The following is an 18770-nucleotide window of genomic DNA, read 5'->3' on the forward strand; positions in this document are numbered from 1 at the left end:
TAGTTTCAGTATGTTTCATACCTTTGGCCAATTATTACAGAACACCTGGGTCATATGATATTAGGAGGAAAGTTATAACGTATTTACAGCTTCTTACATTATTTTTTTTTTTTTTAAAGATGGTTATTTTCATTTTAAGGACAACAATACATTGACAAACACAGCTTGCAAAATGAAATTCTGTTTCCCCTTTATCTGGCGCCTTAAAATTACACAATTCGGTGTCAGAGCAACTATATGCAGCTCCTTGTTCTGCACGTCCGCACTGAAAGTTAGGGACAGATTTCTTATCAATCAACCATTTAATTAATCAGACATCCCTACTGTCCTCAGCCCAGGTGGAGAAGATGATTCTCAGTGAACTCCCACCATGTCACGCAGACAGGAAGGCATGAGGGTAGGAAGGTAAAAGTTTCCTACCTCTGGTAAATAACTTTTTGGTGGATACTCTTATCTGCCTGGAGATTCGTCACCTGTAGAATAATCCCAGGCACCATTCTGGATCCGGAAACTTCAAAGCTCTTATTATCTATCCCTATAACACATCCATCAAATGGGGATGTGGGGAGGTCAATGAGGAATCTGCAGGTAGATGGAGTATACCTCAGAAATATTGTTACAGCAGGTAAGTCAGCTCTTGTTTTGATGGACTTGCTTTCGGGTCGCCATGCTAACAAGACGATGTCTACCACCTTCGGGGCAGCTGCATGGAGTTCAGATTTCCACGCTCAGTCTCTAGGCATGAAGGAGAAGGCCTTGGAAACTAGGATACAGCATCATTCCCTTTGACTGGGAAAGAAGGTGTAATTTGCAAGGCAGCTTCCGAAGGGGGCCTGTAGAGAAGCGCTGAGGGTCTTCATACCACACTCTCCTTGGTCACTATGGGGCAATGAGAATGACATGTGACCGGTCTTGGTGTAACTTCTGCAGAACTCAAGAAATCAAAGGAAAAGTGTAGCGTAGTTCAAAGTTCCACCTCAACTGAAACATGTCTCCCAATGATCCCATGAATGGGCACTGGAGGGCACAGAACTGCTGGAATTGAGCATTTACAGAAAAGCCAAACAAGTCTGTCGGAGGAGTACCCCACCGGGTAAAGATGCCCTGGGCTAATATCCATAGCATACACCACTCATGATCGGGAAGATAACGCCAGCTGAGGCTGTTGGCTTTGATATTCAGGGACACTTTGCTAGGTGGTCGGTAGTCATCCAAATCCCTTGGAGGTGTGCCAAAGACCAGTGTCAAAGCTTACAGGCAAATGAGATGAGACCCTATTCCTCAGAGCGTATTGACATAACACAATGCTGCAGAGTTGTCTGCCAGGATCTGGACAGACCAACCTTGGATAGAGTAGAAGGAGGCCTTGAGTGCCCACCACAATGTCCACAGTGCTTTCCGGAACAACAGGTTCTGTTCGAAAAGGCCTCTGATCACCAGATTCCTTAGGCAAGCTCCTCACCCAGAAGTGGAAGTATTAGTGACTAGAGTAGCCATGACTGAAGGGGGAGCAAAGGCCATCTTGCAATTCATGTTCACCTCATTCCCCCTCTGAACTACTCCTGTTGCAGGACTGAGGGAGATTATGATGGGGACTGACAGATCTCCCCCGTACTATAGCCACTGGCCGCACAGGCACCACTGCAGGGTCCACATGTGCCAATCCAGTCAGGATTTGGTTGAATGATTCTCTGCAAATAAAAAACCCATAAAATGTATTTACATACAATTAATCTAGCAATTAATAATTTACATAGACCGTGGTGATCCGTCCAATCTCTCAAGGATACAGTTGTTGAACACCACTGGGGAAGAAACGCTATGGTGGAAGCATTTACAGATGCATGTGATGATGGAAATGAGCATCACTTCTCCAGAGTCAGCTCTTGGGAGGTAAATGTTGTGCACTCCAAGCACTAACCCTGAGAGTTACAGCTCATGTTTCCGTCTTTCACTTCTTGTGCTTCTGGGCAATATTCTCTGACCGATGTCACAGAATCATCAATGTTGCATACAGCGCCCAAACACCACAACCAGCTTAGTATTCTCCAGTTTGTGCTCGTTAAATCAGTTCAAGTGTGTTGGGTTTATAGGTTTTAGAACTGATACCTAAAGCTGAAAATACACTTGTTAGTCCAAGCACTGTTCACAGTGTTGCTTTTACAGGTAGCGTGATCAGGTGTGCTTGGATGTTTTTCTTTACAGCTCTGCTTCATCAGAGGGAAAACACTGTTTCTTTTCTTTTATTCTGCACTCTGCTGATGTCTTATTGTGTTGCTTGCATCTTCTTTTTTTTTTTTATATATAGAGAAATGAAATAATCAATCACTGACAACAGACTCTTTTATAGTTCTACAAATAGGTGGGTGTTTCTTCTTTTCTGACTAGTCGGGCTTCTATCATCAACATTTTTGGCATCTGGCATTTGAATGTCCCACAAAATTAAAATGTTGTCATCTTCTGTAATTTGCTGATGGCTATGTAGGCTTGGTATTGACTAAAGCTGTTCTCTTATTCACTGAATTTGAATAAACCTTTGTGTGTTCGAAGATGGTTTTGGAGGTGAGATAACAGACTACAGCTCTTCACACATTCAGTGCACTTGTATGTTTTTTCCCTTGTGTGTGTTTGATAATGTCTTTGGAGGTGTGCTAAGCGACTGTAGCTCTTCACACATTTGCTGCACTTGATTAGTTTTACCCAGTGTGTGTTTGCTGATGGCTTTGGAGAGCTGATAATCGATTAAAACTCTTCACAAATTTAGTGCACTCGAATGGCTTTTCCCCTGTGTTTATTCACTGATATTTCCTTAATGTTGAAGATTCACTAAAATTACTTCCACATGCACTGCACTTGAATGGTCTTTCCCCAGTGTGTGTACGCTGATGCTGTTTTAGGTCTGATAATTGACTAAGGCTTTTCACACACTCAGTGAACTTGAATGGGCTTTCTTCTCTGTATGTTTGCTGATGAATCCTGGGATTTGGGGAATCACTAAAACTACTTCCACATTCATTGCAATGGTACAGTTTTTCCACTGTGTGTGATTGCTAATGTTTTTGGAGATCTGAAAAATAACTGCAGCTCGTCACACATTGATTGCAATGGTATGGTTTTTACACCTGTGTGTGATTGCTGATGTATTTCGAAGTATGACAAACGACTGAAGCTCTTCACACATTCATTGCAATGGTATGGTTTCTCCTCAAGTGTGTTCGGTGATGTCTTTGGAGGTTTGATAACAGACTAAAACTCTTTCCACACTCACTGCAATGGTATGGTTTTTCCCCGGTGTGTGTTCGCTGATGTATTTGTAGGGTTAATAAGTGACTAAAGCTCTTCTCACATTCAGCACAATGGTATGGTTTCTCCCCTGTTTGTGTTCGCTGATGTATTCGTAGGTGTGATAACCGACTGAAGCTCTTCACACATTCACTGCAATGGTATGGTTTTTCCCCAGTGTGTGTTCGCTGATGTCTTTGCAGGTTTGATAATCGACTGAAACTTTTCACACATTCACTGCATTTGAATAGCTTTTCTCCTGTGTGTGTTTGCTGATGCCGTTGGAGATGTGATAACACACTGAAACTCTTTCCACACTCACTGCAATTATATGGTTTTACCCCTGTGTGTGTTCGCTGATGTTGTTGTAGGGTTGATAAGTGGCTAAAGCTCTTCACACATTCACTGCAATGGTATGGTTTCTCCCCTGTGTGTGTTCGCTGATGTATTCGTAGTTGTGATAACTGATTGAAGCTATTCACACATTCACTGCAATGGTATGGTTTCTCTCCTGTGTGTGTTCGCTGATGTGTTTGTAGGTGTGATAACCGTCTGAAGCTCTTCACACATTCACTACAATGATATGGTGTCTCCCCTGTGTGTGTTTTCTGATGTATTCGTAGGTGTGATAACCGATTGAAGCTCTTCACACATTCACTGCAATGGTATGGTTTCTCCCCTGTGTGTGTTTTCTGATGTATTCGTAGGTGTGATAACCGATTGAAGCTCTTCACACATTCACTGAAATGGTATGGTTTCTCCCCAGTGTGAGTTCGCTGATGTCTTTGCAGGTTTGATAATCGACTAAAACTTTTCACACAATCACTGCATCCGAATGGCTTTTCTCCTGTGTGTGTTTGCTGATGTTGCTTTACTAGTGATGACAAACTACAGCTCTCACTGCATGTGTATGATTCTTCTTTCTTGGTTAGTGCCTCTGGGTCGGGTCTATATTGTTCTACATCACATGACTGTGCTCCCTGATGGGCCAACATGGTTTTAAAACACTTGCAATATTCTCACATTCCTTGTATTTGTTGGTACTTAGGACATTTGATTTTTCATTTAAAAGTAAAGTACAATGGTCACTAAATACTTGCCACACTCACAATATGAGCAAGGCTTCCTTATGAGAGATTATGTCTTTAGATTGGATAACAGTTTTCAACGCTTTGTGGGTAAAGATTAATCCTTCTCCTCTTGCTCGGTGCAAATTAGGACAGTCCGCTGTATTGTAGACAGGCAAACTCCTCTTTCCTTTACCCTTAAGTTGTTTTCTCTGGTTGGTGTGATGTAACCAGGGTGAGTTTACAATACACCTAGGGCTTTTAGGAATCAGAGCACTGTGGTTGTCAAATCATACAGATCCCACGATCAAAGCTGGTGTTAGTCACCTGTTTATTCAGGAGGTGGTTTGTCAGTGTTGTTGCCTTAATTGTCTAAAGGTCATTTCTCAGTCTTGGGGAGTGAAGGTGCACAGCTCAGACTCTTACATCCACTGAATTGTCCTTCAGAACATCTTCCAGCATCGATCAGTCTATGTTCAGGGTCCTCAGTCTCTAATTATTTCTGACTATTTTGTGTTGATTTACTGAACCATTGTTGTTATTCATAAACATTTCATGCATTCAAGGCTTGTTTTCTGTTGGATGTAAAGAGATTTAAAATTAGGACATGTAAGTATGACAGAATGTGAATACACAGTATAACTGGCTATAAACACCTCTTCATTTAAACATAAACAGATTGGGGAAACAGAAGGAGCAGGATGTACTGCTGCTTCTTCAGTTTCAGGAAGTGTATAAAAAAGTGAACTCCTCTGGAAATATGTAACAAAGGTTACTGCACTGTACTGAAGTGTATAACAAAGATAACTCCCCTAGAAGTATATCACAAAGGTAGCTGCATTCAAATACTTCAATGCTTTCCTGTTCACATTGGATCAGCTCAGGTGGCAACTCCTGTCTTTACCTTGTGTATACCGGCCACAAGGGAATGAGAAAACTACTCAGGAAACTAAACTGGACTTCAAAGTGATTGATATGGGGCTCCTACGAGCAGATTAAGCCATCCTCAGGGACAAAAGATGTGAACAAATAGGTGGTGGCTGGAATGCACTCTTCGCTGATGGAGATGCAGTCCCACATCAAGGCTCTCCAGATAGAGGTATCACAACTATGCGCCAAGGCAGAGCATTGTCGAAGGCCAATCTCGCCTGAACAATACAAGAGTGGTGGGCCTTCCGAAAGGCAGAGAAGGCCCCAATAAGAAACTTTTACTCGAGGACTGGCTATTTCATACAGTCCTTGGTGTTAAACGTACCATATCTTCTCACTGGAACGAGTCCACAGGGACTTGTTACACCCCAGCGAGGGGTGATGTGTCTCTTTAACTACTGGGACCACAGCCACATACTGCAAGTTGTTGGGTCCAAGGATCCCTGACGAATCTTCAAGGCCTCAATGAACATGTATCCAGACTACAGTACTCATTCTTGCTGATCAAACAGAAGCCCAAGCAACTCGGCCAAATATTCTCTTATGTACACAGCCAAATTGCGTTGGTGGACTCTCAAGCCACACTATTTTTCACAACATTGACAGATGCCCGAGGCGGGCTGGAGACAAGGGGGGTGTCGCCATTGCCCCACGATGTTCAACGGGATACAGACTGGAAACCTTCCAGATCACAACGGCACAGGCACTGGTTACCCAGGAGCAAGCCCTCCAGCAAGCAGGTGCAGCAAGAACGTGCCATGGTTGTGGCAGAGATTGAATTGTGCCACAGTCAAACAATGGCCTTCCGTAGGTCCCCTTCCACCACCCGACCCAGCGATGATCTATAATTTGGACCTCATTTTGGCGGAATTATGTACAGGGCTGGTAATTAATACCAATTATGTCTGACCAAGTTACATGACACCACAAACTGTGTCCTGTTTTGGAGTGGAGGGGCCTCTCAGGGCGCATTTTGAGAAGGCCATATTCCTCCTGGTCACAGCTGGGGCGTAGGGAGATGAAAAATGGGCACCACCATTAAATTACGGATTGCACATCTCTTCCTTTGGCAACCCAAAAGACTGTAATCTTCTGGATCCAGATCGAACATGTTCCTCTTGTCTGATTTCCTTTTTAGTTTTCCTTTGGTCATGGCCACATTTGAGACACAACCAGAGACTGGGAGTAAGGATCATTGTTTTATGTTTTTGTTCGTGGACATATTGCATTACTCTATACACACAGGTCAGGGAAAGGCTGAGTTCACAGCCTGTAGAATTACGAGCCTGGAGGAGGGCAGAAGATCAACCTAGGCAATGACATGCTGATGCGTCACACTACATTTACGCCCACATAATACATGGTGACTTGAAATATCTGGGCAATGGCCAAGCATGGATGCAGTTACTTAATGTATTCGTACTTTTGAAGAAGGAAACAAATCTGACAGCTAGGGAACTCCTTAAACTGCAAAGACAGTGAGGGGCCAACTAGGGGCAAACTCATTTGGCCTATCAATCAGTCAACTCAGATTTCCAGGGATATCTAAGCACTGTGTTCTTGCTGGAATCACCCAAAGAGCCAAGTCTTGAGTTCTTTTCTGAATTCAGGGAGAGAGAATGGTGTTCGGAGGTGTAGGGGGAGATTGTTCCAGGACCTGGCAACACTGTTTCTTCATAGGATGTGGATATCGTAGCGAGGGAGGCGGAGCGCAGGTGTCTAGAGGGTTGCTCAAAGTTCAGACAGTGGTTGATGTATGCTGGTCCTTGATCACAGAGGGCCTTGTAGGCATGTGTCAACATCTTGAATTCTGGATGTGGAGCCACTGAAGGTTACTGAGGTGGGGGGTGAATTGGGTCTGTTTGGGTAGGTTCAGAGTGAGTCTGGGGGCTGAGTTCAGTATCGTCTGGAGTCTCTTCAGGAGTTGGGAGGTGAGTCCTGCATAGAGGACACTGATGTAGGCCATCCAGCTGGTGACTAGGGCTTGAGTGACGGCTTTCCTGTTGTTGACAGGGACATTCTGAAGATCTTTTAGGCATGTGAAGGGTGTGGAAGCAGGCCAAAGAGACTGCGATGATCCTTCATTTTAAGGGGAGTTTGCTGTCCAGTATGATTCTGAGGTTGCGGGTGTGATCTGTCGGTGTGGGTCCGAGTTCTGAGGGCTATCAGGTGTCATTACACAGTGAGGTGTTCCCAAAAATAAACACTTCCAACTTGTCCGTGTTGAGCTTCAGGTCTTCATCCAGTCAGTGATGTTGGTCCTGCGGCTGTGGAAGTTGGTCCTAGTGGTAGCGGGTCTTCTGAGAACGAGAGGATGCACTTAGAGGATATGATGTTAAGGCCATGGGCTTTGATGATGTCATCTGGGGGTGTAATGTACGTGTTGAACAGGGTGGGGTTGAAGGGATGAGCCTTTGATGAATGCCGTAAATGATGTCCTTAGGCTCTGGAGCGAAGGGTGGCAGGCAGATCTTTTGGGCTCGTCCTGTGAGGAAGGATGCAATCCATTTACGGATGTCTCCCTGTATCCCGATGTGGCAAAATATTTGGATGAGGGTCTGGTGTGATACAGTGTTGAACACTGCTGAGAGGTCAAGGGGGATCAGTTCCATGGTTAAGGAAGGACCTGATGTCGTCAGTGGCAGTGATCAGGGCAGTCTCGGTGCTGTGGTTGGCATGCAAGCCTGTTTGGGAGGTGTCCAGCAGATAGTTGCTCTCCAGTTGTTTGGTGAGTTGGTAGTTGATGGCCTTCTCGGGGACTTAGGTGGGGAAGGGGAGCAGAGAGATAGGGTGGTGATAGTTCTTAAGATCACTGGGGTCGGTGGAGGGTTTCTTGAGGAGGAGTCTGACTTATGCTTGTTTTCATTGATCTGGAAAGGTGGCTGTGGTGATGGATGCATTGACTATTGAGGTGCACAACTGATTTTCTTGCTCCCATGATTGAAGAAGTGGTGGAGCAGGGGTCCATGGGTGCTCCACAGTGGATGGAGTTCATGATGGCTGTGGTGTCTGGTGAGTGGTTTCCATGTGGTGAGTGGATGGTTGTGGGTGGCATCAGTTGGTGTGCAGAGGCTGCAGAGGTTGGTGGGATGGGGTTTGAAGTTGCTGTAGATGGTAGATACCTTGTTGTGGAAGTAGTCAGCCAGGATGTTGCAGAGTTCCTGGGAAGGGGAGATGGTGCTCCTGGAGGCTTATGCCAGGAAGGTGAACATCTGGTTGGCCCCTATGGTGCCCCTGGTGATAGCCCGCACACTGAGAGACCCCAAAGGATGATATATGGTGGGAGAGGTGACTGGATGGGGCACTAATCACCCTGATCATGATATAAGCGCCCAATTGCAACCAACCACAATTCCTGATTGTAGGAGGCAAAACTAGGCACACTGTGCAGGGGGTCCAGAAAACCACACTTTGGTTTCCAGAGGTACAATTTAGACCACCTAATGCTCCAATTTTTAAGGTAGCTTTCCGAGCAGTTAGGCTAATCCAGGAGATGTGCTAAGCATTTGTTGTACTCACAAATCCAAGCATGCATCACACACACTCAATGAATATCTCATGACCAGAATTTAAAAAAATACTTCAGACTTTTATATAACTCTTAAGACCAAGATCTTTAATAGACATTAAGGGGGTTATTCTAACTTTGGAGGAGGTGTTAATCCGTCCCAAAAGTGACGGAAAAGTGACGGATTTACCACCAGCCGTATTACAAGTCCATTATATCCTATGGAACTCGTAATACGGCTGGTGGTATATTCGTCACTTTACCGTCACTTTTGGGACGGATTAACACTCCTCCAAAGTTAGAATAACCCCCTGAGTACTTTTAGAGATATAACTTTTCGAAGTTTTAATAAAGTTAGTCTTTCTGTGCGTAATCACGCACCAAAAGCCACACTACGCAGTCACCTTTAGAAATGCATTAAAAATCATACAGTTACGTTACCAGTTGCGTCTTTTGCAGGGTGGTTGAAGTAGTTGGTGGGCACACTGGGCCAGCCTAGGGTGACTCCTGGTTCCGGCGGGAGCAGCATTGGAAACCATCTTGGCACAGGCACATGGCCACGTGGAGGGGCCACTTGGAAAAGGAGATGGTTTGCAAATTTAAAGATGGTGCCTTGGGGTCACCTTGGGCTGTGGAGGTCGCAAGGGGTTGGGGACCTGGGTAACACAGCAGATCCCGTGATGTAAGGCGCAGGGAGGCCGGGTGGAGGGCGATTTAAAGGACTTGGATGCTGTGCTAAAGGGAACCTCTAGAGCTGGAGGTAAGTCTTCTTCTGTGGGTCCTGCAGGACATCGTGGGCACTCTGGTGGGAGGTCCAGGGTGTCACTGAAGTCCCTCGACTGGGGATTCCTCCTGGTCCAGTTGCAGGTCTGGGTGAGACGTTTTTGGGGTTGTCCGACGTGCACTGACCAGTGTGAGAAAACAGGGCTGATTGCACAGGCCCCCTAACTTTGCTAACCAGAGTCCCCTGCACCATCTCCTGTAGAAAGCGACCAGCTGACCACTGTCCAGTGGCCAAAAAGGAGTTTGCGCCAGGTGCATTCTGGGAGTTGTAGTCTGCACCCCCCAAGGACCATCTCAGAACTTCTGGACCCTTGGGGTGAGCTGTGGACCCCAAAAGAACCTTAAAAGGACATCTGGGAGAAGCCCCAGAAGTTTGGACAACTTTTGTAAAAAAGCTCCATAGAGGGACCGACCCGCCGCGGCAACTCTAGCCGGCTTGCCTCAACCGCGACCCGGCCTGATTTGCTAGTTCGTCCCGATAAAGAAAATCTCTGAAAAAGAGACCAAGGGCCTCATTATGACCCTGGCGGGCGGCGGAGGCCGCCCGCCAGGATGCCGCCCTCCTAAATACCGCGCCGCGGTCAAAAGACAGCGGCGGGTATTACAAGTTTTCCCCTGGGCTGGTGGGCGGTTGCTGAAAAACCGCCCGCCAGCCCAGGGGAAAACGACCTTCCCACGAGGATGCCGGCTCGTAATCGAGCCGGCGGAGTGGGAAGGTGCGACGGGTGCAGTGGCACCCGTCGCGTATTTCAGTGTCTGCAAGGCAGACACTGAAATACTTTGCGGGGCCCTCTTACGGGGGCCCCTGCTGTGCCCATGCCATTGGCCCCGCGACCCCCCCTACCGCCATCCTGTTCATGGCGGCTTTCCCGCCATGAACAGGATGGTGGTAGGGGGGGTCAGAATCCTCATGGCTGCGGAGCGCGCTCCGCAGCCATGGAGGATTCCCACGAGCAGCGGAAAGTCAGCGGGAGACCGCTGACTTTCCGCTTCTGACCGCGGCTGAACCGCCGCGGTCAGAATGCTCGTTGGAGCACCGAAAGCCTGTTGGCGGTGCTCCCGTGGTCAGAATGACCCTCTAAGTCCGAAGGTAAAAAGTTGACAGGGACCTCCCAGCCAGCGTATCCGAGGAGGGCCCAATGGACGTCGGATCAAGATCCAGGTTTACCCTGGTCGCAGGATTTTCACCTCGAAAAAACGACTAAGTCTGAAGGTAAAAATCTCCACCGAGGATTCCAGCATCATATATCCGGAGAAGGGCTCCAGGAGGTCGGATTGGACTGGCAGGTTCGTCCCGCTGAAGAAAGTCTAAGGGGGTCATTCTGACCCTGGCGGTCATGGACCGCCAGGGCCAACGACCGCAGGAGCACCGCCAACAGGCTGGCGGTGCTCCCATGGGCATTCTGACCGCGGCGGTACAGCCGCGGTCAGAAACGGAAAACCGGTGGTGTCCCGCCGGTTTTCCGCTGCCCTGGGGAATCCTCCATGGCGGCGCTGCAGGCAGCGCCGCCATGGGGATTCCGACCCGCTTACCGCCAGCCTGGTTCTGGCGGTTTTGACCACCAGAACCTGGCTGGCGGTAACGGGTGTCGTGGGGCCCCTGGGGGCCCCTGCAGTGCCCATGCCAATGGCATGGGCACTGCAGGGGCCCCCCCTAACAGGGCCCCACTAAGATTTTCAGTGTCTGCGTAGCAGACACTGAAAATCGCGACGGGTGCAACTGCACCCGTCGCACCCTTCCCACTCCGCCGGCTCCAACAGGCTGGCGGTGCTCCCATGGGCATTCTGACCGCGGCGGTACAGCCGCGGTCAGAAACGGAAAACCGGTGGTGTCCCGCCGGTTTTCCACTGCCCTGGGGAATCCTCCATGGCGGCGCTGCAGGCAGCGCCGCCATGGGGATTCCGACCCGCTTACCGCCAGCCTGGTTCTGGCGGTTTTGACCACCAGAACCTGGCTGGCGGTAACGGGTGTCGTGGGGCCCCTGGGGCATGGGCACTGCAGGGGCCCCCTAACAGGGCCCCACTAAGATTTTCAGTGTCTGCGTGACTTGAGACAGCAACTTATTTCCTAGAATTCTGTTCTTGGAGCCTTTGTTAAGAGGTGGCAATGAGTTTTTTTAGATAGTGCGGGAGGCAATGTGCTGGCCACACACATTGAACAAGGCTTCCATGAACTGTGCGAGGATCTCGGCTGGAGAAGGTTACTCATAAGACTCCAAGTGCCACGTCTGCAGTGACCAGGCAAAATCCAAACACTCAAACACAAAAGCATTTTTAGGATGCTGTCATGTGCTTTGTCTCTGTCCCGTTTTTGTGAACAGCATTTTATTAATGTACACATTCTTTTATAGATTTCATTCACAAATGTATCCATCTGCATAGAAAGCAACATCCCAACATACTGTTGTGGTTTAGGTACCTACTCAAATGGACAACTGCGGAGGTCATGGCCTGGCGCTCGCTTTCTACTCACACAAGGGATACCTCAAGCAGCGATGCCTGGGATGCATACAAAGCTGGAAACAGATGACAGGCCACAGTGAACGTTCAGTTTTCTGCTAAAACTGTCAAAAGGAGCCAAGCAAGAACACTCATTTCCCTTCATCCATCTGCACAAGAAGTGACATCAGAGGAATTTCCATCAGACATCTGCAGAGACAGACCTAGTCAAACACCTCTCATTCTTATCCAAAGAACCAATGCTGGCCGGTCATCACCCCAGAAGAAGCAACCAACACCATGAAGTTCATTCTGTCAGGGGCCCCATCGGACCCCTTGCCCACAACACACCTACTCCAGAGCACCGCAACCCATAAGTGCCACGCCCACACCCGTTTGTGATGCTTCTGCCTCTTCCACAACATTGCCAGATGCTTGGAAACTGTCAGAATCCCGGTGGAGCGTGCTCTAGTGCCTGCACCCGAAGCGATCCCTCGCCTACCTCAGGGTTACTCAGGCAAAGCCCAGTGGTTTGCAGAGACCACTGAATGGTGGCCCTGTTGTGAATTCCACTGTGTCCAGTAAAGCCCTGACCTCTGCCTGTGTTGGGGTTTACATTTACTGCAATATGCAAATAATATTGCCTGCTGTGATTCAACGTGAGAGCTAATATTGCCTGTGGTTGCCGCCTTGGACCACTGCCTGTATTGGGAATGTATGCAGTGCGATCTACAATCAATATTCCACGCTGTGATTCTGTGATGATTTAATATGGGATCTATTATTGCCCATCATCTAGTTCCAGAGAAGTAGTGCGCGCCAGGACCAGGGTTCATCCACCAAGCGCCTTAGATAGTGCCTGGCTAGCTTGGCCAGGTGGATGGAACAGAGGTGCCTCAAATTGAATGCAGAGAAAACTGAAGTAGTGGTGATAGGGAATCAGCCCTCAATCTGGGTCTCGGCTTGGTGGGCAGATGCTCCAGGATCAGTGCTGGTTCCAAAGCAATCAGTGAAAACCCTCAGCATCTAGTTACCTCAGCTAGTTTGATGCCAACCTTAACTTTGAAAAACAGATTTCCAGCCTGGCAGGCACCTGCTTTGGCATCCTAAAAATGTTACGGAAAATCATAGGTTTCCTGGCGGTGGGAAACAGCCTTTCCTACACGGCCAGAGACATGCAGACCTTAACCACGCAATCGTTACCACACTTACCCGACCCACGCATGTGACTGAACCATGCAAATGCGTGGATAAGGCACCATGCATATACGTGGTTCAGGCACACAGCGGGAACAGCCTGGAGAGGAACGTGCTGGAGGGTAAGTAGGCCTGGGGCAGGTTGTAGGTTTGGGGGGTAATTTTTACGGACAAGGTGGGGTCGGAGGGCTTGGGGGAAGGGCAGGTTTGGGGGGGAGGGGTCAGGGCAGTTTTTTTTGTTAAAGGGGTTGGTGTTAGGGCTCAGGGTGGAGGGAGGCCGGGGTAGTTTTTAGGACAGGGCAGGTAGGTTTTAGGATTCAGGGTGGGGTGGGCTTTTGTGGTAGTTTTTAGGACAGGGCGGGCAGGTTTTAGGATTCAGGGTGGGGTTGAGGTAGTTTTTAGGATAGGGTGGAGTAGGTTTTAGGGCAGGGATCGGGGTAGTTTTTAGGACAGGGTGGGTAGGTTTTAGGGTTCTGGGTGGGGGTGGGTCGGGGGGCCTTTAGAACAGGTTGGTGTATGTTTTAGGGTCTAGGGCAGGGGTTCGGGGTAGTTTTTAGGACAGGGTGGGGTAGGTTTTAGGGTTCATGGCAGGGTGTCGGGGTAGTTTTAAGGACATGGCAGGGTCGGTTTTAGATTTCAGGGCTGCGGTGGGGGCATGGGATAGTTTTTAGGATGGGGGTAGGCAGTGCTTTAAATGGGCCGGTACTGTCCGGTACTGAGTACCGGCACTTTTTTATTTTGAGAGGGTGAGTACCGGCACATCTCAGGAAAAACGTAATACTTTTAATTGGAGAGTACCGGCACTTCTCAGAAACAAGCAGGTACTCTGGCACAGAGTACCAGCACTTTATTTTTTCCATTTCAAGCACTGGGGGTAGGTTTTAGGGTTCAGGGGGGTTAGGGTAGTTTTTAGGACAGGGAGGGGTAGGTTTTTTAGGTTTAGGGCTGGGGAGGGGTAATTTTAAGGGCTGGGTTGCTTTTAGGGCTTAGGAGGGTGTAGGGCTCAATGGCAGAAGGGTCAGTTTTAGGGGCTGGGGTGGGCTGGATTGTAGAATATGGTATCAGGTGTAAGGGGGGCAGGGTGGGGGACAATTGACCACACATGTTCCTTTAGCAAACATGCTTTTACAACAAAATTCAATGTTAAGGCATGCATGGTAAAAACTAAGTCATTTTTTAGACCACATTCTTAAGGGATGCGTGGTTCAGGCATGCATGATTGCATCATACAATGTCTGCCAGCAGCTGCCAGGGAAACTGTGGTTCAGGCTCTGATCACTTCAAGGCCTGATTACTGTAATGTACTCTACCTAGGCGCCACAGACTATAAACGCTATTATGGACAAAGTACCTAGCGACAAAACTGTCTTCTGGATCGCTTGTAGCACCTGCCAGACAAGCAGAATTTTGACTATGTGACGTCCCTTGGAATGGCGCCTCCATCAGAGGAGTTCAACACCTGGGGTGTTTAGAAAATAAGTTGTAGGAAGGTAGCCTCTTTCTAGCCTTGTTACCCCCACTTTTGGCCTGTTTGTGAGTATATGACAGGCTGTTTTTACTGTCTCACTGGGATCCTGCTAGCCAGGGCCCAGTGATCATAGTGAAAACCCCATGTTGTCAGTGTGTGTGATATGTGTCACTGGGATCCTGCTAGCCAGGACCCCAGTGCTCATAGGTTTGTGGCCTATATGTGTTCCCTGTGTGGTGCCTAACTGTACCACTGAGGATCTGCTAACCAGAACCTCAGTGTTTATGCTCTCTCTGCTTTTAAAATTGTCCCTGCAGGCTAGTGACTAATTTTACCAATTCTCATTGGCACACTGGAACACCCTTATAAGTCCCTTGTATATGGTACCTAGGTACCCAGGGTATTGGGGTTCCAGGAGATCCCTATGGGCTGCAGCATTTCTTTTGCCACCCATAGGGAGCTCAGACAATTCTTACACAGGACTGCCACTGCAGCCTGAGTGAAATAACGTCCACGTTATTTCACAGCCATTTATCACTGCACATAAGTAACTTATAAGTCACCTATATGTCTAACCCTCACTGGGTGAAGGTTAGGTGCAAAGTTACTTAGTGTGTGGGCACTCTGGCACTAGCCAAGGTGCCCTCACATTGTTCAGGGCAAATTCCCCAGACTTTGTGAGTGCGGGGACACCATTACAAGCGTGCACTACACATAGGTCACTACCTATGTGTAGCATCACAATGGTAAGCCCGAACATGGGCATGTAACATGTCTAGGATCATGGAATTGTCATCCCAATACAATTTTGGTATTGAGGGGACAATTCCATGCATCCCCGGGTCTCTAGCACAGGACCCGGGTACTTCCAAACTGCCTTTCTGTGGTTTCCACTGCAGCTGCTGCTGCTGCCAACCCCTCAGACCGGTTTCTGCCCCCCTGGGGTCTGGGCAGCCCAGTCCCAGGAAGGCAGAACAAAGGATTTCCTCTGAGAGAGGGTGTGACACCCTCTCCCTTTGGAAATAGGTGTGAAGGGCTGTGGAGGATTAGCCTCCCCCAGCCTCTGGAAATGCTTTGATGAGCAAAGATGGTGCCCATCTCTGCATAAGCCAGTCTACATCGGTTCAGGGATCCCCCAGCCCTGTTCTGGTGGGAAACTGGAAAAGGAAAGGGGAGTGACTACTCCCCTGACCAGTACCTCCCCAGGGGAGGTGCTCAGAGCTCCTCCAGTGTGTCCCAGACCTCTGCCATCTTGGATTCAGAGGTGTTGGGGCACAATGGACTGCTCTGAGTGGCCAGTGCCAGCAAGTGACGTCAGAGACCTCTCCTGATAGGTGCTTACCTCTTTCAGTAGCCAAGCCTCCTTTCTCAGTAGCCAAACCTCATTTTCTGGCTATTTAGGGTCTCTCCTCTGGGCTATTCCTCAGATAACGAATGCAAGAGCTCACCAGAGTTCCTCTGCACTTCCCTCTTTGACTTCTGCCAAGGATCGACCGCTGACTGCTCCAGGACGCCTGCAAAATCGCAACAAAGTAGCAAGACGACTACCAGCAACATTGTAGCACCTCATCCTGCCGGCTTTCTCGACTGTTTCCTGGTGGTTCATGTTCTGAGGGCTGTCTGCCTTCACCCTGCACTGGAAGCCAAGAAGAAATCTCCTGTGGGTCGACGGAATCTTCCCCCTGCTAACGCAGGCACCAAAATACTGCATCACCGGTCCTATGGGTCCCCTCTCATCCTGACGAGCGTGGTCCCTGGAACACAGGAGCTGGGCCCAAGTATCTCCCACAGTCCAGTGGCCCTTCTGTCCAAATTTGGTGGAGGTAAGTCCTTGGCTCCCCACGCCAGACAGTAATCCTGTGTACTGCGTGATCTGCTGCTGCTCCGGCTTCTGTGAAGTTTTCCAAGGATTCCTTTGTGCACAGCCTAGACTGGGTCCCCAACACTCCGTCCTGCATTGCCCAACTCGCTGAGTAGAAATACGACGTCGTGGGACCCTCATTTGGGGCTCTGAGTCGACCGCTGTCCTCAGATCTTCTAAGTGCCTGCTCTGGTACTTCTGCGGGTGCTGCCTGCTTCTGCGGGGGCTCTCTGAGTTGCTTAGCACCCCCTCTGTGACCTCCTCCAAGTGGCGAAATCCTGGTCCTTCCTGGGCCCCAGTGTAGGAGGCTGGACTGGCTTGTAGTGAGTACCAAGGGGTACTTGCACCTTGCACCAGGCCCAGTTATCCCTTATTAGTGTATAGGGTGTCTAGCAGCTTAGACTGATAGATAATGGTAGCTTAGCAGAGCAGCTTAGGCTGAACTAGGAGACGTGTGAAGCTACTACAGTACCACTTAGTGTCATATGCACAATATCATAAGAAAACACAATACACAGTTATACTAAAAATAAAGGTACTTTATTTTTATGACAATATGCCAAAGTATCTCAGAGTGTACCCTCAGTGAGAGGATAGGAAATATACACAAGATATATATACACAATAGCAAAAATATGCAGTATAGTCTTAGAAAACAGTGCAAACAATGTATAGTTACAATAGGATGCAATGGGGAAACATAGGGATAGGGGCAACACAAACCATATACTCCAAAAGTGGAATGCGAACCACGAATGGACCCCAAACCTATGTGACCTTGTAGAGGGTCGCTGGGACTATTAGAAAATAGTGAGAGTTAGAAAAATAACCCTCCCCAAGACCCTGAAAAGTGAGTGCAAAGTGCACTAAAGTTCCCCTAAGGACAAAGAAGTCGTGTTAGAGGAATAATGCAGGAAAGACACAAACCAGCAATGCAACAACTGTGGATTTCCAATCTAGGATACCTGTGGAACAAGGGGACCAAGTCCAAAAGTCACAAGCAAGTCGGAGATGGGCATATGCCCAGGAAATGCCAGCTGCGGGTGCAAAGAAGCTTCTACTGGCCAGAAGAAGCTGAGGTTTCTGCAGGAACGAAAAGGGCTAGAGACTTCCCCTTTGGTGGACGGATCCCTCTCGACGTGGAGAGTCGTGCAGAAAGAACGCCAACAAGCCTTGCTAGCTGCAAATCGTGCGGTTAGCGTTGTTGGACGCTGCTGTGGCCCTGGAGGGACCAGGAGGTCGCAAATTGGACCAGGAGAGAGAGGGGACGTCGAGCAAGACAAGGAGCCCTCTTAGCAGCAGGTAGCACCCGGAGAAGTGCCAGAAACAGGCACTACGAGGATGCGTGAAACGGTGCTCACCCGAAGTCGCACAAAGGAGTCCCACATCGCCGGAGACCAACTTAGAAAGTCGTGCAATGCAGGTTAGACTGCCGTGGACCCAGGCTTGGCTGTGCACAAAGGATTTCCGCCGGAAGTGCACAGGGGCCGGAGTAGCTGCAAAAGTCGCGGTTCCCAGCAATGCAGCCCAGCGAGGTGAGGCAAGGACTTACCTCCACCAAACTTGGACTGAAGAGTCACTGGACTGTGGGGGTCACTTGGACAGAGTTGCTGGATTCGAGGGACCTCGCTCGTCGTGCTGAGAGGAGACCCAAGGGACCGGTAATGCAGCTTTTTGGTGCCTGCGGTTGCAGGGGGAAGATTCCGTCGACCCTCGGGAGATTTCTTCGGAGCTTCTGGTGCAGAGAGGAGGCAGACTACCCCCACAGCATGCACAAGCAGGAAAACAGTCGAGAAGGCGGCAGGATCAGCGTTACAGAGTTGCAGTAGTCGTCTTTGCTACTATGTTGCAGGTTTGCAGGCTTCCAGCGCGGTCAGCAGTCGATTCCTTGGCAGAAGGTGAAGAGAGAGATGCAGAGGAACTCGGATGAGCTCTTGCATTCGTTATCTAAAGTTTCCCCAGAGACAGAGACCCTAAATAGCCAGAAAAGAGGGTTTGGCTACCTAGGAGAGAGGATAGGCTACTAACACCTGAAGGAGCCTATCAGAAGGAGTCTCTGACGTCACCTGGTGGCACTGGCCACCCAGAGCAGTCCAGTGTGCCAGCAGCACCTCTGTTTCCAAGATGGCAGAGGTCTGGAGCACACTGGAGGAGCTCTGGACACCTCCCAGGGGAGGTGCAGGTCAGGGGAGTGGTCACTCCCCTTTCCTTTGTCCAGTTTCGCGCCAGAGCAGG

At 48.9% G+C, this 18770-nt stretch overlaps 2 protein-coding genes across 2 annotated transcripts in view; one reads left to right on the forward strand and one right to left on the reverse strand.

Annotated features, from left to right (window-relative positions):
* LOC138287289 (oocyte zinc finger protein XlCOF6-like) overlaps positions 1 to 18770 on the forward strand; it is a 239370-nt gene that overhangs the window by 166075 nt on the left and 54525 nt on the right. The gene's annotated exons all lie outside the window — the stretch shown is intronic.
* On the reverse strand, positions 2950 to 4277 carry LOC138286936 (zinc finger protein 436-like). The gene has a single exon (XM_069227314.1). It carries the CDS (start codon positions 4275 to 4277, stop codon positions 3174 to 3176), a length of 1104 nt encoding a protein of 367 aa, XP_069083415.1. The 3' UTR covers positions 2950 to 3173.

This window comes from Pleurodeles waltl, chromosome 4_1 (genome assembly GCF_031143425.1).
Source record: "Pleurodeles waltl isolate 20211129_DDA chromosome 4_1, aPleWal1.hap1.20221129, whole genome shotgun sequence".
In the NCBI taxonomy this organism is placed as follows: Eukaryota; Metazoa; Chordata; class Amphibia; order Caudata; family Salamandridae; genus Pleurodeles; species Pleurodeles waltl.

What these genes read in the sequence shown, in the direction of transcription:
- LOC138286936 (XM_069227314.1), bottom strand. Translation starts at nt 4,277, where the DNA reads ATGTTGGCCCATCAGGGAGCACAGTCATGTGATGTAGAACAATATAGA.